At 43.1% G+C, this 26430-nt stretch overlaps 1 protein-coding gene across 1 annotated transcript; it reads right to left on the bottom strand.

The window, feature by feature from the left end:
• Positions 1 to 206: 206 nt before the first annotated feature.
• On the bottom strand, positions 207 to 26430 carry LOC308290646 (deoxynucleoside triphosphate triphosphohydrolase SAMHD1-like; the record flags this gene model as incomplete). The annotated part of the gene is made up of 14 exons (XM_080732556.1): positions 207 to 347; positions 1123 to 1227; positions 2541 to 2648; positions 4632 to 4771; positions 6070 to 6185; positions 6736 to 6827; positions 6931 to 7042; positions 7176 to 7276; positions 9284 to 9433; positions 12637 to 12707; positions 18245 to 18360; positions 18848 to 19008; positions 19946 to 20030; positions 26261 to 26430. The coding sequence occupies 14 exons, from the start codon at positions 26428 to 26430 to the stop codon at positions 207 to 209; spliced, it is 1668 nt and encodes a 555-aa protein (XP_080588682.1).

Genomic DNA, 26430 nt, shown 5'->3' with positions numbered 1-26430 from the left:
GCTGGAATTCAAATAACTGAAATCAGTCATGGTGAGGACCGTAATCCATATTAACATGTCTGCCCAATGCAAAGTCAGTTAGGAATCCCCACCCCATCTGATGTCTCACTCTCAAGCATTAGGAACCCACCAAAAACAATAATGTACACACAAATGGCGCCCTCCCTTGGTCAGATGTTATACAATGAGAGTGTTCTGCATATTACCTAAGGTTTGGAGAAGTTCTTGTCCGTACACCACTGGACAAAGTGCTTCTTGGCAGCCTCCATGCTCCGTTCATCATCAGTCTTCTTATAGTAGACTCTGATGATCTGCTCTCCAAAGGTCTCTGGAAGCAGCTTAGACACCTTCAATAATAGATATAGCGGAGGACAGGAACCAATTAGAACAATAATAAGGGGAAGTGGAACGACAAATGGTAAAACTTCCAATCAAAGCTGTTAAGGCGTTAAAGGCAAAGCTTTTAATGCTATGTCCTCCCTGACAGTGACACCATCCATTGAAGGATGTGTAACCGGGGGCCTTTATCAACCATCCTGGCTTAAGTTAGCCAGGATCAGAGCAGAATAGATACATGCTGCTCAGAACCGTTGGGAAATCCGCACCGCGCGGGGGGAGGGGTGAGGGAGAACGCCGCTCTGGTCTTTGGTGCCGCGATTGGTCACGATCAAGGAATCGACCCTCGATTACATGGTCTTATCAAGGAATACATGAACGCGCATTCAGCCTGGCCTTATGATCCTAGCTTGACAAAGTCGCTCCTTCTCAGCCTGGCTTGGCGTTAGCGGAACGGAATAAACGAGGCTATACGGGGGAGGCTTTGTCAAGTCTGTATTTGGCTTAAATCCTAGCTTACTACGCTAGGACTACGCTAGGATTTAATATATCAGGTGACCAAAAGGGGGAGTTAAATGTAATTTCCCCACCTATTTTGTACATACAGTATAGTGTTTGTATTTGTTGATGACATGTATTATTGTGTTAATTTTGTAGGCCATGTTGATGAATTGAATGCTTTTGTGTACTGTAGCTTCAGTGTCTTACTGTACCACGCACCCTTTACATTTCTGACTAAAAAGTATTCAATCAAATAATTCATTTGAAATAGTGTTGAGGTGTGACCTGGTCCTTGCTGATTGGGATGGGTTTGGTGGGGTCGTCCTTGCAGTAGAAGCGCACGCTATTGATTGGGTCCTTCTCTTTCATCCCATAGTCGAAGTTAATCACCTGAAACCATGGCGAGAAAAAAAGACTGATCAAGCAGGCTTTATTCACTGTGACATCACAGGTGACATCACAGTGATGTCAGATACTCAGAGCAGGGATCTCCATATATGGGCATAAACAGGTGACATCACAGTGGTGTGGCTGGTTCAGACAGGGATCTCCTTGTATGGTTCATAAAAGGGATTGTATGTTGTGATGTCATGGGAACCACTCTATGCCCATATATGGAGATCCCTGATGTCATCAATATTAAGCCCATATCTAACAGGACTTCATATGGGAATGCCCATATATGGAGGAAGACAGGCAATATCTGTGTGGCTGGTACAGATAGGGATCTCCATGGGCATAATATAAAAGGGATTGTATCTACGATGTCAGATGTGATAGACGTCATAGGATTTTCACATAAAACAAATAACTGAGTAAGCATGTTTGGGGTCTCACAGCCTATCTCCAGACATGGCACGACCTCGCCCTGCTTCTCGTCCTGAGTGTCTTACTAGTATATGGACTCTAGCATCTAGCAGCCTTATGTAATCACAAATGCAGTGAGAAAATATTTCATCAACAAAGAAACATGGTAGCACTTTTTGAGCGGTGGTCACACCGTTTCCTAAGAGTGACTTTGTCTGTATGTTACTATGTCTGTATGTTACTTTGTATCATGAGCTGCAATACCGCTGGTGACCAAGTGGCACTGTTGAGTCACACACACACAGGGTATATATCAGTGGTTCACAATTTCACAAAACACATGGAGAAAGAAATGTGTTTATGGTTCTTTTTTTAAGTTCCAGGCTTTTCCTCCCGGGTCTCAGTATGTTCTGTGTTATGCCCCCTTCTGTGACACACACGGAACTGCTTCACCTCTGCTCAAGACCGCTAGAGAAGTGCGCCTCCGATGTTGTAACTGTTTGCCTGACAAACTAAATGAGCCGAGTGGTCCAACTCGCGGCGTGCAAACAAAACTTTGCCTAAACCTTTAACCTTTAATCCTAATAGAATAATTTGATGACAGGGATTAGATCCAGTGGCACATTTATAAACATACTTGTGTGGATTACAGAGAAATTTGAAAGCAATCTTGATCAGGGACGTGTGCTGTGCACGTCTGGATTTCTTCGTGTCTGTGTCCGTGTCTGTGTGACGGGGCATGCTCCAACATGTGGTGCACGGCCCCGACCGGAGTGGCTTGGAGCAGCAGGCGGTCCTCGCTCTGAGTTTGCTCCGCCCGCTTTATAAACCCGCTCCCTGTTATGTAAATATCTTCCCACTCCGCTACCCGCTCACATGCTCTGCTAGATACTCACAGTGACCACCAGGTCCTCTGGCTGCAGCTCAACATCCACGTGTCCAGAGCCGGACTGATGCTTAGGCTTGGCTCTGGCCACTTCCCCTGGCCAGAGCAGACGCATTTCCTAGAGAAAGAGATGATGGGTAAGAGAACTATATACAGTACATGTCCTAATGGTAAGAGAACTGCTTGATTGAATAATTACTTAGTGTGTTTGCCCTAACAGGGCAATATATTGATATATTGATGATATCATGGATCTCTATATGGGCATGAAAGGGACAAGGATGGAATGGTTAGCACCACTCAAATAGGGTCAAGAACTGACAGATACAGAGATATTTGCAAGTGTGACTCACCTCAAGGCAACCACACTCGCAATTTCCAATTGCATCTTTATAGTTTATTAGACAGTTTAGAAACCGTAAACAATAGATATAGTAGGCAGGGCCAGAGACTTGGGAGTAGAACTGCTGCTCCTTCACTTGTAAAGGAGTCAGCTTAGGTGGTTCGGGCATCTAGTACGGATGCCTCCCGAGCGCCTTCCTAGGAAGGTCCTCGATGCACGTCTCACTGGGAGGAGACCCCGAGGTAGACCAAAGACCAAATGGAAGGATTATATCTCCACACTGGCCAGGGAACGCCTCGGCCCTCGGTATACTCCCGGAAGCTATTGTTCCAAACGTAGGAGACGGTGTTTGAAGGAGCGCTCGTTTTATGGTTAGATATGTCACAGTTATTGTCCACGACATTGCAAGCGGCGCGAAGGCCAGCGGACCTTGGTCCTGCTCTTCGCGCCCAAGCGCCGCAGGCGCGAGTTACGAAGCCGTGGTGAATGCAATCGTTATATTTATGCCCAGGCCGTAAGGCCTGGGCAAGCGCACGATAAACGCCCGCGCAGTCCAAGTGACCACAGCCGAGCGCTCCAGACCTCCGCTCCAGCCAATCACAAGCCGCGCCTTCTAATTTATGCAACCCCGTCTCCTACGGTAGGAATACTCGCCTCCCGGAAGGAGTGGAGGAAGTTGCTCAGGATAGGGAATCTCACACAAGACACACCACAATAATTGTATAATATGCCACTGTCTGCTGCTGTGGCCTCCTCTCCCCCTTCCTCCTTCCCCATATATGCGTGTGAGTGGGAGGGCACCTAAAATAATCTTGCATCGGGCCACCTGAGTCCTACAACCCGCAATGATAATAGGGTACAAGAACCACTTAGAACAATAATATGGGGAAGGTGAACACAAGTGGTACAACTTCCAACTAGAAGCAGTGCTTCCGAGCACAGGTCTCCACCAGGCCACACAAATTGCCCTGTTATAGCACCACCATGAGGCTGATTTGAGAAATTTGAAGTGGCATTTCTTCCTCTGCCTAGTGGGAACGTGCATGCCCAATTTCACCAAGATTGCACACTGTGTTCATGATTTGAGGCATTTTGTTCAAAATGGAGCAATCCTGCAAACTTTGGAAGCCAATTGTAGCCAATCAGGATGGAATATGGAAAATCGGACATAACCATGATGATCACATGACTGTAGAGATACTGTCTACCGATTTGTAGGATTTGTGGACAAAATCTCTAAGAGTAGTGTACAGAAATGTGTTTTGCAAACATCGGCCTCATGGTGGCGCTAGAACTTGACCATTTGAAAAATGTGGGGCAGAGGTTCTGAATTGGCATCCAGGGAGTGTGTGTGCTCATTTTGGCAGTGACCGGGCCAACGGCGCTGGAGATTAGCTGGTAACAAACTGGAGGGCACACGGACGCACGCACGGACGGACGGACGGACAGACAGACGGACGCACGGACAGACAAGGGCAAAAACATACTCTCCCCCATGCCTTCGGCTGGTGGAGACAATCAATGCTTGCAACGTGTCTGAGCTGAGCTGTCTGTCTGTTTGTCTTGTCTTTGTCATAAAATCTGAAAAATGTATAAAAATATTATTGAATTAAAAAAAAAATGCATTAAATGCAAAGTAATGCAAAGTAGTGTACATTTAAAGACCACGCACGCACGCACGCACACACACACACACACACACACACACACACACACACACACACACACACACACACACACACACACACACACACACACCTCAGTGACTTTGATGGGTTCCTCAGCTTGGGTTTGACCCAGGAACTTGTAGAGACGTCTGTGCACTACGTTGGTCAGGATCTCCCTGGCCTCGGCCAGCTCACGAGAGGAGGAGTAGAGGATCTGCTCGAACACGTGATCTACACACCATGGACACACAGGCACGAGGAGCACACGGGTCAAAGGTCACACTCAACCGGTTTGAACTAACCTGCAACTATTATGGCCTCTACATAACCAGTGTTGCCGGATTATGTGAGAGAAACAACCAAGCAGGTATATGTAAACAAAAACACAAGCACAAGGTTTTTAGATCTGCCATAATAAGAAATGGTGAGTTTTCCTTCAATGATTTGGAATAGGCTTGGAACATTTTCAGATGTGGCCAAATAAATGCATATTAATTTGGGTCACATGAAAATGATTGAGAACCACTGGTTTAAACAACATTAGGAATCAAGGACAAAATAAGCAACAACCAATAATATTTACGAGCGACTTTAACAGAAGAGTAAGACAAAGTCGCTTATATTAAATGGACATGGCAACATTGGAACATATCATACAGAAACGTCGGTTGATGGCTTTAAGAGACAGCGAAAAACCCACTTCTATGACCTTGATTTATCTCCTTTTACGTTTTTCCCCCTTTTAATTTCACTGTTTAAATTTTACTCTTGACAAAGGCTGCAACAAAAGATTATTTTCATAATCAATTAATCAGCGATTATTTAAACCATTAATCGGGCAATGGCACTTTTTTGCAATTACCATTACAATTTAGCTTGAAGTTGTTTTAGGCATTTTTTAGACAATAAAAAAAAATATTCTTCCTTCAGAGATAATATTTTATTACAGCTTTCTTGACTGTACATAACTGTACTTTTACATTTGATAAAAAAAAGTAAAGACATTTGTCAAGCTAAATTGTAACATGCTGTGAGTTTGTACATTAATACATCAATGGTGTTCCTTTCATGCGTTGTACACCGAAGCTCTAGGCAGTAAATCACTGGGCAGACATAAACCGCTGATTTCAAAGCACTGCAACGAAAGAGGCGGAGAGAGACACAAGCGATACACAGCATTTAAGAATAAAACAACGTCAAATACCTGTGTGATGCAAAACATCCAGCCGCGGGGACGCGTTGTTGTGTTGAAACGTGCACAGCATGTGAAACCACAGTTCTATGCTACCAGCCTGGATATCAGCCTGCTACGCTACATTCCGTGGATTGGGTTTGTCACTTAGTTTCTCAAAATACCTGTATTCGTTGCCGTTAAAAATCGATATCAAATTTGTTGGCAACAAATTCGTTGTTGCAGCCTTAATCTTGACTAGACTTTGACTTATTGCTGTTTTTAACTCGGAACTACATTTATTTATGAAAGTTGCTCTATAAATAAAGATTATAATTGTTATTACAGTGGTACTCACCTGTCAGCTTGGTGTAGGCCTCCATGTCATCGATGGCTGTGGAGAGCGTAAACATCTCCCCTCTTGAGCCTGGTATCTGCATGTGTAGGTCTGCTTTGATTAAGGCCTCTGTAATCCTGCACAACCACAGCAGAAAAGCACATATACAGGTCCACACAAGTCAACAAAAATATCTAGCTAAAATGTCTACAGCCTTTTCTCACTGTTCTCAAAGGGAGACAGAATGGAAGATATATATTTAAAAATAAGGGGCCACGTGATAAGACACATGCAAGGTAAATACAGAATATGGAAATACAATTTAAAACAAATAACATTATAACCCATATTCTAAACAGAAATGAAAATGAACAGATTAATGTATATATATTATAATAATAATCAACAATCACAGCCTTTAAAGCAATGACTGTTAATAAGGAGAGTAAAGAGTGTTAAATGTAATGTAAATTGTCATGAATAAAACACTCATCTAAAGTGCTGTTCCGTCCTCCCCACCACTAGGTGGGTGTACCCTCAAGCCCTTACCAGCTGACATCACGGTAAGTAACCAGGGACATGCTGTGTCCCTGATTCAGCCCGGGAAAAAGAGTTGGAGAGGCCCTACGTAGAGCCCTTGGGAATCCGAATCAACTAAGTATAGGTTTAAGTGGTTAAATTACTTACATGGTCTCGATGATGTTTCCCACTTTGTGCTGGTACGCTCGTCTGTGGAGGCAGTTTCTGGTGTGGAACAGTTCGTACAGATTACCTGCCTCCTGTTGGAAACAAATCATTCAAGTTAAAATATAAGCCCCAAGAGCCGTAGAAACCACAGCCTTGCTAAAATTATAGAACACTTTGCTGCATGGTGGTCAGGACCTTGTCTCTAGTGCAGATAAGCTTCTTTCCATTCTCCTCCTCGCACACCCGGGCAAAATGGAGGAAGCGGCGATAGTCAAAGTTATTTTGGAGGCCCAGGTGATGGCAGTCCCTGAGAACAGACAGGATAATATAAATCACATAAATCAAGTCATAATACTAATAGAAAGACTATAGGATCGATATTGCTGTTCATCCATCCACCACCACAACACCGGTGGACAAAGAGGACAAGAGAATCCTACCTGGCGAAGTAGTCAAACTTGTCCACATCGATACCAGTCTGTTTGTTGGCCACGATCTCGTACAGGAAAGATTTATTTTCGGGACGACCTTTGTACGGCCACTGTGGGCGAAAAAAGCATCTCAGTGCGATACAAAATAAAGAGTACGTCTTTTTACAACAAGGGTTCATATTTTAGATTTTAATTAGAGAAAAGGAAACATAAGTGTTAAAATGTTTTCATTTACTGCTTTCTATTGTTTTAGACATTTTAACGTTTTTGATTTCAGTGGGTGGGGGCATGCGTACAAGTGGCTAAATATGTATTTTTAGACATAATAAACCCATTCCCAAGATGCACCGCAATCTTTCATGGGCATATGTGACTTATGGAGGCCAGTAGTGTTACTGTAAATAGTAATAAAGAAATCGGCTTATTTAGCAACTTGCACGCATGCCCCCACCCACTGAAATCAAACTCGCTAAAATGGCTAAAACGATAGAAAGCAGTAAATGAAAACATTTTAACACTCATCTTTTATTTTCTCTTTTTACAATCTAAAATATGAACCCATGTAGTAAAAAAACAAAGTTTTCCTTTAAGTGTTTAACCTTTATGGAAGATATGGATATAGAAGTTGAAAATAAAAGAGTTTAATACTGCTAAAATAGAACAACAATGTTATTGAGATCCTTACAGTAACAGAAGGGATGTTCATGTACAATTCACCAGTAAACATGAAAGGAGAACTAAAGTCGATTGACTTTGCCTTATTGGCTGTTAGATTAGGCAAATCAGACTTGTAAACGCTGTTTAATAAATTAACACGAAATAAGTCACTCCTACACAGAAAGTTTGACGAGTTTCCAAAGAACCATGGCCAAAGAGTACCCAAACTAACCAGTGCTATCGTACTCATTATTGTCCCCTAATGAATAAAAAAGATATATAATTTTCCACTCCATATTTTTTGTCTCTTTTATAAATACAGCAAGAACCGATAAATTGGGAAAGAGCACTGCTGTGTCTGTGCAGCACTGTATATTCACAGTGTTTATTGAAACGACAACGAACGCAGTCATAAAAAGGAAAGGATAAGGAAGCCATTATAAAGGGCAGGTTCCCCTTATCTTAAGGGAACACTTCCCCAAAGAGTATTTGGAGTTCTGTGTTTAAAGCCCGTATATCTCCATGAATGTGTACATTTATGGAGATGTACGGCCCTTAAACATAGAACTCCAAACACAATTTGGGGAAGTGTCCAATGCCCATGCGGTCCTCGCTCTGAGTCCGCTTTATAAACCCGCTCCCCGTTACGTAAATATCTTCCTACTCCGCTCCCCGCTCACATGCTCTGCTAGATACTCACAGTGACCTCCAGGTCATCTGGCTGCAGCTCAACATTCGTGTGTCCAGAGCTGGATGGAGGCTTGGCTCTGGCCACTTCCTGACGCATGTCCTAGAGAAAGAGATGATGGGTAAGAGAACTATATACATGTTCTAATGGAGCAAGAGAGATGGGTAAGATAACTGCTTGATTGAATAATTATTGTGGTTGCCCTAGGGCAACACACGTACTTGTCCGACTATTATTCAAGAGTGACGAGGCACTCGGGTGGATTCAGAAAACTCCAAACAGAATTTGGGGAAGTGTCCAATGCTCAATACATGTAGATAGAATAGAACGTAATATTATTATATTATACAGAACAGATTTGTTTACTTACTGTTTACTTTTGTGATAACTACATGACTGCATGAATGATCAACTTTGGATTGTGATGCCATGCACTGTATATGAAATTCTGCAATGGCAGGAAATATACACCTTGTAAAATCTATTTATTTTGAGATATTCAAGCTTTTATATTTTAGAAACAGACCTATAGAGGTTATAGACTTTTCCCAAACTATTTTCTTTTCCCCATACTTATCCAGAACTGGAAATAACAAATTAAATTCCATACGTTTCCATACTTTTCCATACTCTCCATACGCTTTAATCTTAACATTGTTTACTGTAGTGGACTCTTTGGAATCCAAAATACAGAAATCAGTTGTGGCGTCCTACATTCAATCCGTGTCTGTGGCAGGGTATGTATAGTTATTACTGCAAGGCTGACTCTGACCTCGCTGAGAGAGTTGTCCTGGGGTCCGGCGATTTGCTCCTTGATGAAGTCTAGGTCCTCTGGCAACACCAGGCCATGATGCTTCATCACTGACTCCAGGCCATTCACCTTCACCAGGTAGTCAAACATGGCCAGAGACGCTTTCTCATGCTGCAAGACACACACACACGCACACGCACACACACACACACACACACACACACACACACACACACACACACACACACACACACACACACACACACACACACGATAACACAAAGATGACTATGAACAGGAAAAAGGATGCATCACAGAGCACATTTTCCTCCGGTCAGGCGGGGCAGTCTACCCAGCGCTATGTAATGCGCAGAACACAACATTAGTAGGGATTGATGTGCGACTTTCTGTCCCTGCCTGAGTTGTAGGTGCTCTCTGTGGTCACTTCCCGTTTGTTTTGCGGCCTGTGGTGCGTATATGGCATGCATGATGTATGGCCCTCTGCGTGCACGTGTGCACCGGTCCGTAGGTAATGGGGTACCTGTATTAATTGTATTCTGAAAGTTACCACAGGGAAGAGGCTGGGGAGGTGCAGGGGATTGGCAGTAGTGGCAGAGTGGAATGTGGAGCATGTAGGACTACAGTAAATAGATAGCGATTGACGACTGCCCAGACGATCATATCAAGCTGTTGACAATACTGTTGACTACTGTCTATGCCATGTCACCCATGGTTTCGGTCGCGCCTAAATCTAACACACACATCATAAATGTTATTGGCTGCTAGCCTGTTTATTACCTGTCTACATGTCCCTACATGAGAAATTATTGCGACCGAAGGTCGCAGATACTCTGAAAAACCGTGTCACTTGAGTGACCTTCCTTCCTTCCTTCCTTCCTTCCTTCCGTAAACCTTCCTTCTGTAAGGGAGTGACGTCAGTGTGATGTCAGCGAGTTGTGACATCACTTCCTGTACGGGGCGGCTACACGAAATGTGGATAACACTATATATAGAGATAGTCCAGTCCATCATGTCATAGACAGTAGCCAAAGGAGAAGGATACACAAGACTAAGAAAGACAAAAAAAGAGAAGAATAAAAAAGAAAAAAAAGGAGGAGGAGGATAAAGATACCAAAAGGAGAGAGAAGAAAGGGTGGATGAGGTACAATGTGTCTCAGAAAAGAAAATGTAACAAGGAGGTGGCAACGGGGCGGCTAGATAAAGTTATTAGGCCTGGATCCGACTTTAAGTCGACGCACAGGATTCCAGAAGTTAAGCGCTTATTCGCTCTTGTATCAAACTGGTACTCGAAACGTTCTTAGAATTTAATATATATTTTCTAAAGTAAATATGGGGGCGGCTGTGAAAAAAAGAGAAGAATAAAAAAGAAAAAATCACACCCGTGTGAAGTGGAGCTGTGTGTGTGTGTGTGTGTGTGTGTGTGTGTGTGTGTGTGTGTGTGTGTGTGTGTAGATCATGTGTACCGATTTGTGTGACATTTGAAGAAAATATGTAGGAAAAGGAGCAAAAAGTGTGTTTTGGAGAAAATTCAAGATGGCGGAAAATCTATCCTGGCGCAAATGGGCGTGGCCTATATGGGGAGATGCGTCTTGACCCAAGGAATCCAGGGAAAAAAGAATTTTAATTTTCCGATCCACGGTTCAAGAGTTACGGGGCAAAACGTAAAGTGGGCCGTTATAGCGCCACCATGAGGCCGAGTGATGTAATTATTTTTCGATTCATTCTTAAAATCATTATGAATCTCCTCTCCGAGGTTTGAAACTGTAGCTCCTATGGTTTACGAGAGAAAAATACTTGAAAGTGATTTCTTGCATTGTCCCATTATAAGTCAATGGGGACAATTAAGCGTCGTTTTTTGCCGATTACGTCGGCATGGTAAGGCGGATCGGAACGAAAGGTAATAGAACACCATTCCCGGCCGAGCCGCACATTTTGATGTATATATTGCGCGAGTGGCGTAAATGGTGCGGCACTAGTTACGCGCCGAAGTCAGGCTACATACACACAGACACACACACAGACAGACAGACAGACACACACACACACAGACCCACACAGCCACGTATAGGGAGCCTGTGTTTCACACAGCTCCAAAAAAGGAGGAGGAGGATAAAGATACCAAAAGGAGAGAGAAGAAAGGGTGGATGAGGTACAATGTGCGGTATCCTCCTTGTCAAGCTCGACGTTGGGCATTTGGACCTATACATGGAGAAATGGAGCGAACCTGTGTGGCCTAAACATGGAGATGTGGTACAGAATGACTCATATATGGGCATAAAAAGTATGTCATGTGACATCACTTCCTGTACAGACAGTCAGACAGACAGCCATTGACTCCGGCCTAACAATGGCTACTGTCTATGACGGTAGTCCCATATGACATGATGGACTGGACTATCTCCATATATCCACGGGTTTCCAACGCCCCATAGTGCATTGCGCAGACATTGCACCGAGCTTCCGACGCCGCAGCCGAGTGTGATTTACAAGCTCACAACGGGCTGCATCTGTGACGCGACGTGAGCTTGTATGTCTGCTGTTAAACCGGAAGTGTGGTCCAAATAATCTCCAGTAAACTCCCGCGGAAACAGGTGGATAGTGTTCTCCACATCTCCATGTTTAGGCCCTATCGCTCACACCCTAGGTGGGGTTGGCGATAGGGCCTTTTTTTGTGTGGAGTTTGCATGTTCTCCCCGCGAGTCTGTCTGACTGTCTGTACAGGAAGTGATGTCACATGACATACTTTTTATGCCCATATATGAGTCATTCTGTACCACATCTCCATGTCCACACAGAAAGGCCCTATCGCCAACCCCACCTAGGGTGTGGGCGATAGGGCCTTTCTATGTGGAGTTTGCATGTTCTCCCCGTGTCTCCTAGGGTTGATACCCTCACAAAAACATGAACAAACTCCCCCCAGAATGACAACAACTAGAATCGTCAGAGAAACGCTGTGGTTGGCCAGATGGTCAAGAATTGGTCGCATGTCACCCTGAGGTCGCATTCCACCCTCAGGTGTCTTACTAGTAGTATATTGGAATGAATTTGGGATAAAGACGACAATACAGAAGATAGCCGAATGGGGAAAAAATGATGTTCCATTCAGCATGTCGAATAGAAAATGTATTTGTCATCTGTAACGACATGCATGGTCAGTTTTCATGTTTTCATTTTGTAGTAGGCTTGGTTGATAGAGCATGGGGCCAGGTCACCTCTCATGCCTGTCTTTCGTAGCTTCAACGATGCTCCATTTTCATTTCTTGAATGTATTGAAAATTAAACAGGTAATACATGAGAATGAAATGAGGCAACCCGTAACAATAAAATGAGTCGGTACTGGGGTCATTTCTTACCTTCCATTTATATCCTGGTCGCACCTTGGGGATGAACATCTTGTCAAACATGTGGCTGAAGGGCCCATGTCCTGGATATGGAAGAAGCATGAGGAGAGAGATGTTCTTCATTTACTTGCAAGCGGAATGTTGACACCCCAATTGTACATGTTATGTTGTAATATTGTATTAACACTTGGGCTGCCCAACACGTCCAGGAACGTGATACGGGTTAGCCCTGTGGAGTGCTGTGGCCCCGTTATCACGTCTGTTAACTGGTTACCATGGTAACAAGGTAAATAGTAGGTGCTGCAGCGGCAGCTGGTAATTTCCCATGATGCATCTAGAAAGCCGTTGCTGCCCGACTTCCACTTCCTCATTCATATCCATTCCATCTGGGATCGGTAAAATGGCTTTACTCCCATTGTTTTCCCACATCGCTTGTTTGTTACATAGTGCCGCTTAACACAATGCCCGCCAAAGACATACAGGTACATGCCTTTAAACCCAGCTGTTGACGTGCAATTGTCTTTTCATTTGTTTACAATAGATGGCGCTCTCGCGCAGCCTGTGTGTTAATACAGGAGTCTAAATCAAAGGGAACCAGGTAATTCACTTGACAGAATCAAGACAGTAAAAAAAATGCATTGAAACACACGTGATCAGACCAAACAAAACACCAGAGGGACATGTGTTGAGGTAAAGAGAGGAGAGCTGAAAAGAGAGGGGAGGATAGTTGAGATTAGAATAGAAAAGATCTAAAGTTTCATTTAAACTCTTCAGCTTAGAGTTAACAATTTGACATTTATTAGAAATAATATAACCATTTATGCAATGATATTGCATTGAGTTTGGATGGGCTCTGCTCTGATGATATACAGATTTATCTGTGTAACCATAACATAACACAGAATCTGCTATCTCATACCCCCCAGAGCATAACCATAGTACAATCAACATTTCATCATACCACAATCATGGAATAACCATAGTACAATCAACATTTCATCATACCACAATCATGGAATAACCATAGTACAATCAACATTTCATCATACCACAATCATGGAATAACCATGGTGCAATCCACATGTTATCCTATCACAGAGCATCCATTACAACTGAGGCTAAATGCCACAGGGAGGATTTTTCCAACACACATCACACAACCTGCTTTGACAGCTGAACATGTAGAATGAGCGCGACCGAGTATTTCCCGGTGAACCTAAGCGCAAAGGGAGTGTGGGGAACACGCATCACTGACTATTGCTGATGATGGAGAGGTTAATATATAGCTTAGCCTTTATGTATTGAGAATGAGAGGCACTCTTGCCGATTTAGTAAGAGACTTGTCGCCAATTGCAAGATATTTAAACGTTATTTGGGGCCATGATGGTATCCTTTTCTTCTAGACTAAGGATTTATATTGTCTGTGTTATTGTTTACAACCACAATTATTCACGTGTGGCAAGATCGTGGTTCAAGTAGTTTTTAGTAGGCTATAGTGTGGGCTTAGAAGCCTTTTCAGAAGTTAATTTAATGTTTTCCATTTAATGATTTCCTTTATCCTCATCTCATCTTGCGCTAATGCACGCAACAGTTTTTGCCATGTTTTAAGGCCGTGTAGGCTTTTCAGAAGTTAATTTAATGTTCTCCATTATTTTAATGGTTTCCTTTATCGTCATCTTCCACTAATGCACGCAACTGTTTTCGCCAGTTTTTAAGGTCTTATTTTAGTTGTTTCTCATAAGCTCGCAACCCTCCTTGCCCATCGGCCCCCACCTTTGCACTTAGGTTCACCGGGAAATACTCGGTCGCAGAATGAGCAGTGAGCAGAGGCTGCATAATAAGGAATACACTGAGAAATGAGGGCGTGTGTGAAGTAGCTTGTAGCGAATGAGAATGAAGTAAAATGAACGTGGGTGTATGAATTAATTCGCTGTTAGCGAATGAAGAGGGGGGGTTCGGGTATATCTAGACTCTAACTTCCGTGTCCAAATGAACTACGCTGCGCTAGATTAGAGTTTAGAGAGTTGATTGATAGCCTAGAGTTGACAGTTGACTCGCCGTGTCGAGTGTTGCGACGATCGCATATGAGCCGACTCAGCGCCGTTACTGAGTTATGTGCCGTTATGGGCAGAATAGTAAATCTTCGCCCCCCCGACTTTCGGCACCTCCGTGCGGTCCATGTGAACACAGCAGAGTGCTCCCGACCTCCGTTCAGCCAATCACAAGACGCGGATTCTTAATTTATTCACACCCGTATCCTACGGACTCCATTATCGCGTCCCTGCAGGAGTTTGCCTGCAGGCAGGCCAGTAGGGCCTACGTCACCCATGCCAACGACTTTACTGCCCCCTAGTGGTTAGGGGTTAGGTTTAGGCATAGTTGCAAAAACGAGACACTTTGTTTCTCCACACAAGGCTGAGTGATTCGGTCAGTACTTTTTGCCGGTAGTTTAGTTTAGTTTAGTTTTATTTGCACATTGTTATAAAAAATAGAACAATATCAAGGATACAAAATACTGTGCAAGGAGAGGAATAAGCCAAAAGGCTTATTTTGAATCCTTTCCTTAGTGGAAGAGGTCATTAATTAAACAGATAAAAGTTCACTAAGAACAATACAAAATAAAATGTAAGAGAGCAGCTGGGCAATAAAGAAATAAAAACATAGAAACTGCACAAAAGAGAAAGAAATACATTAAAAAAAATACATGTACAAAATACATTAAGTAAGATAACTCGTCCGTAGATGAAATCATGTGTACTACAGTGAGGAAGAAATAAGATATTGTTTCAGATTTTTCTTAAATATTGGTAAGGATGGTGATGACTTAAAGGGATATTCCACTTTCAAAAAAACTTTTGGTCATTTTATCGTCTTAGGGTACACCCCTTTGATGTAAATGTTATCAGGCCCTCCAGGCCCAGTTCCCCTCCACATACACACCCATTGTAACTTCAAACTCCATTTTAACCATGATAGATTCATTAAAAACAACCGTTATTTTTTCTGGTGACTCATAATACCATCCTAATATGTGAGCAGGCCGTGTTTTGCGCTAACTTTTTTCATTTATTTTTAATAATTCATTTTTGTATTCAATATTTTTCATTTTCCCAAAGACTTTTTAAAAATAAATGAAAAAAGTTATCGAGAAAACACGGCCTGCTCACGTATTAGGAGGGTAGTATGAATCAACAGAAAAATATAATGGGTGTTTTTAATGAATCTATCATGGTTAAAATGGAGTTTGAAGTTACAATGGGTGTGTATGTGGAGAGGCTCTGGATCAAGCCTCCTGATAACATTTACATCAAATATCTAAATACTGAATCAAGCAAATTAAAAACTGTTCAGGGTGTTCATAAAAGCCTGATTAGATGATAAAATGACCAAAAGTCTTTTTGAAAGTGAAATATCCCTTTAAGTGATGCATCTAGAGCAGGGGTTCCCAAACCTTTTTGTCTCAGGGCACCCCTCAAATATGTTTTTAATCCGAGGCACCCCTACATTATAATTTTCACTCCAAGCACCTTATATTTATAGCATATCGTCGTTGTTGGGTGGAAACCGTTAGTTTTGTATTTATCATCTATAAAATGTACTAAACTAGTGAAAACAGCAGATCTACAAGCATGTTGTAGATCGGCTGTTTTCACTATTTTTTTGCGACGGTCTTGTATGATGAAGCAGGGCTTTGCTTTACCAAAAGACGTACACATTTGAAACTTGGAGATATGAGGTTTCTGCCCGTGATTATGTTGCGAGGAAAACATTGAGATAATAGCCATTTTGGTTAGAACTGACTGAAAATAACTTTGTACTTCAAGTTTAAAATGATATTAAATATGTTTTCACCCATACCCTACAAGGCAAATAGACTTCAAAACATCAATCATCAATCATTCATTACATTTAGAGGCCCTCATTTGTGGAGCTCTCTAGATCTCTTTGTCTAATAAAATATTCAATCAATGCTTATGCTCTGTTCTGGTCTGGTCTTTGATTAATGACTCCGCTTTATTACTCTGACACATTTGCTCATGAACTACTGTGATGTAGAAGTATCATAATGAGATAACTGCTGAGGTTAAAGGAGCACTTCGCCAATTTTCAACCTTTCCTCATAAAATTGGTCCTAAGCGCACTATAAAACGGCACCATTTCCGTCTACTCACTCAGCTTCTCTGGTGGGCTATGGACAGTTCAGAAATCCCATGGGGATGGAACTGATGGAATCAACAAATCATGCAGATGGAACTGGCGATCGAATTAGACCTACAAATTATGGTACTAGTCCTTACCCGTTCCAAGATATGTGCTTCAAATTATGTGCAGAGTGTGGGTGAGGGATTGAAATAAAGTTTGTAGAAGTGGTGAAACAGTGGTGATGGAATTAGACCGACACTAGTCTGGTAGGATTCACCTCGAAACATGGGCTACAGATTGTTGTAGTGTTGTTGTTTGGTTTTTATTCTGAATGTTTTGAAGGTTTGCAGAGGGCTCTACATCCAGTATTGTCCCAGCTCAGAGTCTGATATCATAGTTTTGGCCCAGAAGTTCTTCTCGCCTCCCTAGTGGCGGGGGAAAAAAAAAAAAAACCCTTCTGGGAACTCAGATTAGACAGACACATAATGGAGATGGGATTGATAGAATTAGCTCTACAAATCATAAGGATGGAACTGGCAATGGAATTAAACCTACAAATCATGGGGATGGAACTGGCGATTGAATTAGATATACAAATCATGGGGATGGGACTGTATCGAATTAGACCTACAAATCATGGGGATGGACTGTCTATCAAATTAGATCTACAAGTCATGGTTATGGGACTGGCTATCGAATTAGACCTATAAATCATGGTGATGGGACTGCATCGGGATGGAACTGGCGATGGAATTAGACCTACAAATAATGGGGATGGGACTGATATAATTAGATCTACAAGTCATGGGGATGGGACTATCCAATTAGACCTACAAATCATGGGGATGTCACTGTCTATCAAATAAGATCAAAAAATCATGGGACAGGTGATGGAATTAGAGCTACAAATTATGGGGATGGAACTGGTGTTGGAATTAGATCTACAAATGGATGGACTGCATGCGTGTGTGCATGCCCTCACATCAGGGTCGGATTGCATTGCATCAGACCGGCCCTCCAAGCTAATTTTGAGCATTATTTATTAATATAAACAGTACCAAACAGCTCACATTGCAGTGCAAGCTGCACGTTCTGAGTTTCATTTTCCCAGAAATCAAATGACAGACTATTATAGAAAACCTCTGCCGGATAATGTGTTAAAATGTTATTTCGATTAAGTTGGTTTTGTAACCCTGGCTGTCACGAATTCTGGGCATGTCTAAAGGCAAAAACAGCCGATCTACAAGCTCACAACGGGTCACAATGTGCCACGTTGTGATCTTGTAGAACACCCATTTTCAGGTTTGATGTAGAGGGAAAGAATGAGGGGTGGTCAATAGAGTAGACTGTCTCTGACGATGGAACTGTTCTTTTCAGGATCAAAATTCAAAGTCATCAAAAGTAGCAGATTGACAAGATCTGTGGATCTGCTACTTTTGATGGTTTGTGATATATATTGGTTCTTTAATCATCGTACCCAGGTCATGACAGAGTCCAGCGATCTGTACACAAAGGATGTCTCTGGGAGAGATGAGCAGCTCCGGTTGCCTCTCATCTAAAGCTTGGACCAGCTTTCCTGCAAGGTGCCCCACCCTGCAACAACACATCAAGTGTGTTGTTAACACATTTGACATCATTAAGGGGAGCTGTAAGGTATTTTTTTACATGTAACTTTTTCCTCATTTGCATTTTAAATTTGATCCATGAATAATAAAGAATAATGATAAATGGTTTTGCAACCACTGCACAACAATTCTGCATCCCGGATATAACAACAGTAAACTTTAAATGTACAGCCACACACAAGCAACTGACTGATATTAAGACAACAAAACATCTATTGTATACCCATACAGTAAACAAAATGTATGGTTTAATTAGCTCTATTGGATCCTGGACATATATTTTCAGTCTGGTCTCTCTCAAAATACAGATTAACGCCCCAAATACTTTGAAACTGGTAAAACTGCTGTATGGATACAATTGAATTGAGCCTGATATTTTCCCCACAGTACATAGTATTGGCATTGTTGTGGTACATGATTAACCCCACTCGTGAAATACTACAGTCATAGCCTACCCAATGCTGTGCTCAAAGCGGTTGTGGGACGCTCCGGGGAACACCCAGTATTGCCCTCCCAGCTGCTTGATGTTGCGAAGCCTCTGGAACTGCGGTGTGTCAATGATACTGATGAGAACAGGATGGAACTCAATATGCCCATGGATGGGGTCGTTAAAAACCTGAAGAAGAAAAACAAGTCAAGTTAAAATTTGAAAGTATTTATTCATTTCACTATCTGCCGTTCTTTTAGATATATTTATTACAAACTTGGAAGTTTTATGCTCAACAAGGAATACCAAAATGCTGGAAAAGGTCTCACACATTATTGTATAATGTAGTTGAACTCCTCTCTCATACAACAAAGCATTAGCCTCTTGCTAAGATCTCTTCCGAACAACTTGTTTTGGCCACTTGGAAACTGTCCATTCCTACCAAGAATGGACATTTGTTGACCTGCACTGTGTGTCCACAGTTCAATAAGGTTGTAATTCTAACCAGTCACAGTTGAGACCAAAACTACTGGGGTATCTGTTTGTCTTCTGGTATTTGCTATTTGGGCCCATAAACTGCCCTAGCCCTGAATACATGACGGTCATATACATGACCGTCATGCTGCCACCTCAACCTCGCGTCCAGTGAGGTAGACAAAGAGCAACGGTTTGAGCATTTTTATCCTGTTTTCCATTGTATGTCCTGTATTTCCCCCTCTAGTGGAGAGTTGCGTCATCTCTAGTCGCGTCATCTCCGTTCAATACAGTGAACGGCGATGACAGCGATGGCGGCGATGACGCAACTCTACAATAGAGGGGGGAAATACAGGAAATACAATGGAAAATAGGATAAAAATGCTCTTTATTAAACAATCCGCATATCATTCTCGTTGAACGGCATAATGTCTGACCAAAATGAGTCTTGGGTAAGCACTTTTTGAAATCCTACGTTGTAGCTCAAACCGTTGCTCTTTGTCTACCTCACTGGACGCGAGGTTGAGGTGGCAGCATGACCGTCATGTATTCAGGGCTAAAACTGACCGTGGTATCTCTCAGTTTGCCTCCTTTGTCTGTTTGTGTCTAAAGTTTTCGTTCTAATTCAGAGTTTTGAGAAGACACACATTACCTTGGAAATGACCTTGTTAGGCTCTGCTGTTATCTGCCAGAGCTTCCTGAGACAGTGGTGGATGTGTAGACGCACACCAAGGGGGCTAGAGAGAGAGAGAGAGAGAGAGAGAGAGAGAGAAAGGGAGAGAGAGAGAGAGAGAGAGAGAGAGAGAGAGAGAGAGAGAGAGAGAGAGAGGATAAGAAATTAAGGATCTGTGAGATCGCCAAAGTTAGCCATCAGATTCAGAGCTGTTATTGTAGGCAGTTGAAACAGTCAAACAGTCACACACTATACAGGGACACAACACTTACCCTATGCTCATATTCTCCAGGTGCTCTTCTGAGGGGTATCGAAGCACCACACACACGCACGCACGCACGCACGCACGCACGCACGCACGCACGCACGCACACACACACACACACACACACACACACACACACACACACACACACACACACACACACACACAAAAGGTAATTAAGATATTAAACTCAGTGTTCATCTGAACTGGCAAGAAGCAAAAGCTGGTATCTCAAAAAGCTGGCATCTGAGTATGTCAGTCTATGAAATTCCAATACCATGTAATTTATCACATGATCATATGTAATTTACAGTCATCAATTATTTCTTTTTATAAAAAAAAACAATCCAACAACACTGAACAAAAACATAAACAAGGACATACCACACACATAAGGCTCTCCCACTCCCACCACCTAAACCATGATAGGCCTACTACATCATTCATTTAAGTGCAATGGAAATAGGCTTTTGATTGATTGAATGCTATATTAGTCAGTCAGAAATGTAAACATCACCTGATACAGTAAGACATGATGGCTAAAAGGATGACAATAAAGTCCTGCATGGGGACTTAATGTTTCCATTGTGGTCCAAAATATAATTAACAACTTGGCGTTTCCATACAGCCGTTTTTCGCACATTAAAGGTGATACACCATGAAATTTCACTTTTCCTATTTTAAAACCTTTTTTTGGGGTCCCACTAGCACCTTCTATCCTCACAAAGTCCCATTTCTGACCGTTGTGTCTTTCTCTGGTTTTGAGAAGGTGAAGGTTAAAAGTATCCCACGGGTTCTCAAAACAGGCTATCCAGATTTGCTGCCGATTGTGACGTCATCTGCCGATTGTGACGTCATCATAAAAATAAAAAAAATAATAATCAAAAAAAACTTTTTAATTCTGTAGTCAAAACGGACTACACTTTGGCAGGAAACACCAAACCGGAAACAGTTTTAAGGGGTGCTCGCCGAGGGGTTGCCGCCTCTTGTTAAAATAGCCGGCCACACAAGCCCTGAGCCCCCACTTGTGAAGTTGTGATCAAAGCAGTCGTCCTCAAAATCATTTGTCATTAACCCTGTTCTCCATCCCGCAACGGCGTCTAAGATTAGGCTAATGACGACTCGAGTGAGTAGCTAAAATTAAAATATGCGACTTTAACCAAAAAAGGCAAGTCTAAACCGAACTGAAGGTTATCTGTAAACAGATAGATTTGATTGAAGACTTTATTCGAAGTTTGCATAAAAAAGGTACAGTTTCATGACGGTACAGTTCACTGGTACAAGGTCAACTAAAACTTTAAGGAGATCCTAGGAAAGCACTTGGCTTATTTAGGCCTACACAAGAAACCATTGAAGTATCTCAAATAACATTGAATGACAGACGGATAGAACTCAGTACTATAGATATAGTAAAAAAAATCAAACCTCGGTTCGAAGTGAAGCGGTGAATCTTAGTATAGAATTGTCTGGAGAGCCGGTATGACAGCCGGTATAATAGGTTTTAAAAATATATATAAAAAGTCCTGCTTGCTGGTCTCTTAGTTGTTTGTCAACTGCATCCCTCTATAATTATTTCAGTTTCTGTTATCTTTGTGGCCTACTAAATTTTTCAACTTCTGCTAGATTTTCAATGTATTTACTCTTGTCTGCTTTAATGCTCCTTTTTACCATTCTGTTAGCATCTGTATATTCTTATTGTGCCTTTGCTTTTGCTCTTATGCGGCTATTTGTCATACATAGGTGAGACCTATTGCATGTACAAGACAGATAAAACCTGAAGGCCAAATTATCATGTGAAGCTTGCTTGACCAATCCTCAAAGTATCCATTCATCTGACCGGGAGGGACACCGCACACATATTCTGGACGTACAGGACAGATAAAGCCTATTCATTCTGAACTGAAATGACCATATGGACATGGGACACACATTTTGCTTTTTGAAAAAGCCTATTCATTCTGGACTGATATTTTGCACGTACGGGACAGGAAAAACCTGTTCATTCTGGCCTGTAGTGACCATATATGGACATGAGGTGACATACATTCTGTTTTTGAAAAAGCCTGTTCATTCTGGACTAAAATGACCATATATGGGCGTGATACACACAAAGCCACTCATAGGAAGCGGTTTTCACCGCTTCAAAAAGTAAATCAAAATCAAATAAACAGTGCAAAGAAATATATACAGTAGGTAAATACAAAGAGGGGTCAGTAGTTATTGCCAGTTGCGAATGGCTGCCGCCTGTAAGTGGTTTTTCAGGGCGATTTTAAAGGATGCTAGGGAACCACACTCCCAATTTAAGGCCTTCGGTAAGGCGTTCCACATTTTTGGTTGTAGCCTATAGCAGAAGAACGAGTTTGACCCTTTGTTTGAGTTGACTTTGGGTTGAACATGATCTGTGGTGCTGCCTCTGGTGTTGTAGTGGATGTCCTTAACGTTTATAAAGTATTTTGACAGGTACATGGGTATCTTAAGCCCATTTTCCACAGGCCCAACACCACACCACTCCACACCACACCGCCAACTTGTGCCAGGTTTTCCACTACAAGGACCTGGGTAGAGTGGTGTGAAAGTGGTAGGCTACTAAACGTGGTACTAAAAGGTATCCAATCTAGAGTAGGTCTGGGCTAGGCCAAACAGGGCCAAACACTTCATAATGATGATCACTCACTGACTTTTCATTTAGACCACCAGGATGTAGTTGTAATACATGATAATAGATTCTATTGTGTTATAACCACTATTATAATCTATTATAGTGTATTATAATTATCATAGTAATACATTAATACTTTATAGTGTATTATAATCACAGTTATAATCCAATATAGTGTATTATAATTTAGGATAGTTGTAATACAAATTTATATTGTATTATAATCACAGTTAAAATGGTCAATTTGTTTTTTTTACCGATAGGGGTACTTTTGTGTAATGGAAAATGTAGATATTTTTATGTGGTGTTGTGTTGTGTGGTGTAGTGTGGTGTGGTGCTAAAGCTGCAGTCGATAAGGGGCTTTAGTGGTGTACGTAGTGTAGCCTATCTTGTACACTGGGCGGGGTTGCACCAGCTGTTACTAAGTTATAACGTAGCCTAGTTGTAACGTAAATGGCTTCTAAGTCAAGACTTACGCATTACTAAAATGTCAGGTGTTGCACCACACAAATTAGTTCTTACGTATCTCTAAGTAACAACTAAATATTTACACACCACCCCTTGGGCAGCACAGTCTTTACTAAGTAACCTATCTCTATGGGAGTAGAGCAACTTCACTTCTAACGTGGCAGACAGCATTATATCGGATATTTAATTAATTCAACAATGAAACGACCCATCTGTTTAAAACATAGACCTACATTAAGCCCTATATAGGTCTATATTTCGGCCATTTGAAAATAGTCGATCTACAAGCTCACGATGTGTCTGCTATTAATAGAGTATTTATATATTGCAGGATTGATACTTTTTTTAATTAATTTGAGTACTTTTCAACCACTGCATACAGCACAACAGCGAATTGAACGGTGCGCTCTCTTCCCCTGTGTCTCCAAATATGCGTTGCTCTGCGTTATTTCACAACGGGGGATACAATCCGTTTGCAGGGCAGTGCGCTGCGCAGGGATGCGCTCGCCCTGTGCGCGCATATCAGTGACTTGTGTACTGTAGCCTACAGTAGCCTGCAGTACAGTACAGTAGGCCTACAGTCTGTAGGCCTACTGGTCCGTGTATTTTTCGGCCACTGACGAATCTGTTTTAAATGTTTTAACTTTTAAATCAGAATACAGTCCAAAACAGTCCAAAACAGTCCAAAACGGCCCGTTTCTGAATCCTGTTTGGAAGTGGCAAAACAAAACTTTGAATTAGGTAGTGTAAGAACAAAATAAGACCCGGTTCCAGATACTCATTGCTGTGGTTCAAAACAGAATGAAGAAGTCCATGCGTGGTCCGAGCGAGAAGCAATCGGTTTTGATGCACGCTGGCTGCTCCCAGAGGTGGGACGTTCGCGAACGAATCAAGTCTTTTGAACGGCTCTTTGAAATGAACGATAGGATTCGGTTCACAGTAGGGAGACGTTCCTTTCTAGGATATCTGGATGGGACCACCCTCGCCGCCCCAAGCCCGACTTGGGTCACCCTTCTGGGCCTGAACGGGGGTCGGGTTAGGGGGTCCCTGGAACCTCCAGAGCTCCAGGGACCACCCTCGCCGCCCCAAGCCCGACTATAGGGACACCCTTCTGGGGGTCAGTTTAGACCGACCCAGGGGGTCCCTGGAACCTCCAGAGCTCCAGGGACCACCCTCGTCACCCCAAGCCTGACTAGGGACACCCTTCTGGGGGTCGGGTTAGACCGACCCAGGGGGTCCCTGGAACCTCCAGAGCTCCAGGGACCACCCTCGCCGCCCCAAGCCCGACTAGGGACACCCTTCTGGGGGTCGGGTTAGACCGACCCAGGGGGTCCCTGGAACCTCCAGAGCTCCAGGGACCAGGCCCACCGCTGGGCCCCGAGTACCCACCTTTAAGCACCCCTCGGCGGGCACTATTGGCCTGCGGCCCGCGCCGCAAGCTCCGCGGGGACCTGGTGATACTCTGGACTTTGAAACTTTTCCGCCCGGCTGGGTATTCTGGACTTTTTGGACTTTTGGTTCCGCCCCAAGCCAGACTAGGGACACCCTTCTGGGGGTCGGTTCAGACCGACCCAGGGGGTCCCTGGAACCTCCAGAGCTCCAGGGACCACCCTCGCCACCCCAAACCCGAGTTAAGACACCCTTCTGGGGGTCGGGTTGGACCGACCCAGGGGGTCCCTGGGTTAGACTGTCTAACCACCCCCTGGACAGGGAAGGCCTGCCCAGGGGGTCCCTGGAACCTCCAGAGCTCCAGGGACCACCCTCGCCGCCCCAAGCCCGACTAGGGACACCCTTCTGGGGGTCGGTTTAGACAGACCCAGGGGGTCCCTGGAACCTCCAGAGCTCCAGGGACCAGGCCCATCGCTGGGCCCCGAGTACCCACCTTTAAGCACCCCTCGGCGGGCACTATTCCTAGAGAAAATATCTGGATGATTGCAGTATTGATATTTTTACTTAAGTAAAGACATTTAGTACTTTTCCCACCACTGTTCCCTAGAAAGGAACGTCTCCCTACTGTGCACCGAATCCTATCGTTCATTTCAAAGAGCCGTTCAAAAGACTTGATTCGTTTGCGAACGTCCCACCTCTAGGAGCAGCCAGCGTGCATCAAAACCGATTGCTTCTCGCTCGGACCAGGGCAGGGACTTCTTCATTCTGTTTTGAACCACAGCAATGAGTATCTGGAACCGGGTCTTATTTTGTTCTTACAATACCTAATTCTAAGTTTTGTTTTGCAACTTCCAAACAGTATTCAGAAACGGGCTGTTTTGGACTGTTTTGGACTGTTTTCTGAATTTAAATGTAACACATATAAAACAGAATCATGAATGGCCAGAAAATACACTGACCCCTACTGTACTGTACTGCACATGCCAGTGGAGAGACGGAGGTCTCAGGTCTCTGTTGACAAAAGACGATACAAGCTTTATTTCTTTCTAGAAACAGTTCGCTTTCATTGGATTCGGGAGCTATGACGTCATTTTATGCGACTATACATTACTTTAGGAACAGTCTACGCATTACTAGTTACGTTATGCCTTAAGAAGTCGTGGTGCAACACCTGTTAGTAACTCACTTAGTTACAAACTAACTAGTAGTTACTAAGCCTCTAGTAAGGACTTTACTCCCTAACTTAGGGCAGAACTTTCTGAACGTTCTGGTGGTGCAACTGGCCCCCAGGCCCATTGCAAGTTGCTGTAATCTGTCATCTACTCTGAGCCACGCCACTCTTAACTGGTGAGTAGCGGTGAGGTGAGTCTGATAGGGAAGGTTAAGCAGGACCCTAATTAGTTTGTTTTGGGCTAGATACCAGATATACCAGACAGAGCAGATCATAACACGCATGTACACACACACACACACACACACACACACACACACACACACACACACACCTCTGAACTTGCTCTCGCATTCCTGCAGCCCTTGACTGCGCAGGTAGTCGCACACTTTGTCCATAAAGTCCCTGAAGTCTGCGTCCTGGTCCTGCGCCATGGCCAGATTGGCCACGGTGCCGGCGCGCTGCTCCTCGTCCCCGGCCGCGTCTCGTTGACGTTTCCGACTGTCCGTCAT

Source organism: Nannobrachium achirus, assembly GCF_963921795.1.
Source record: "Nannobrachium achirus genome assembly, chromosome: 9".
Taxonomy (NCBI): Eukaryota; Metazoa; Chordata; class Actinopteri; order Myctophiformes; family Myctophidae; genus Nannobrachium; species Nannobrachium achirus.
This window is presented reverse-complemented; position numbering and strand designations above follow the sequence as displayed.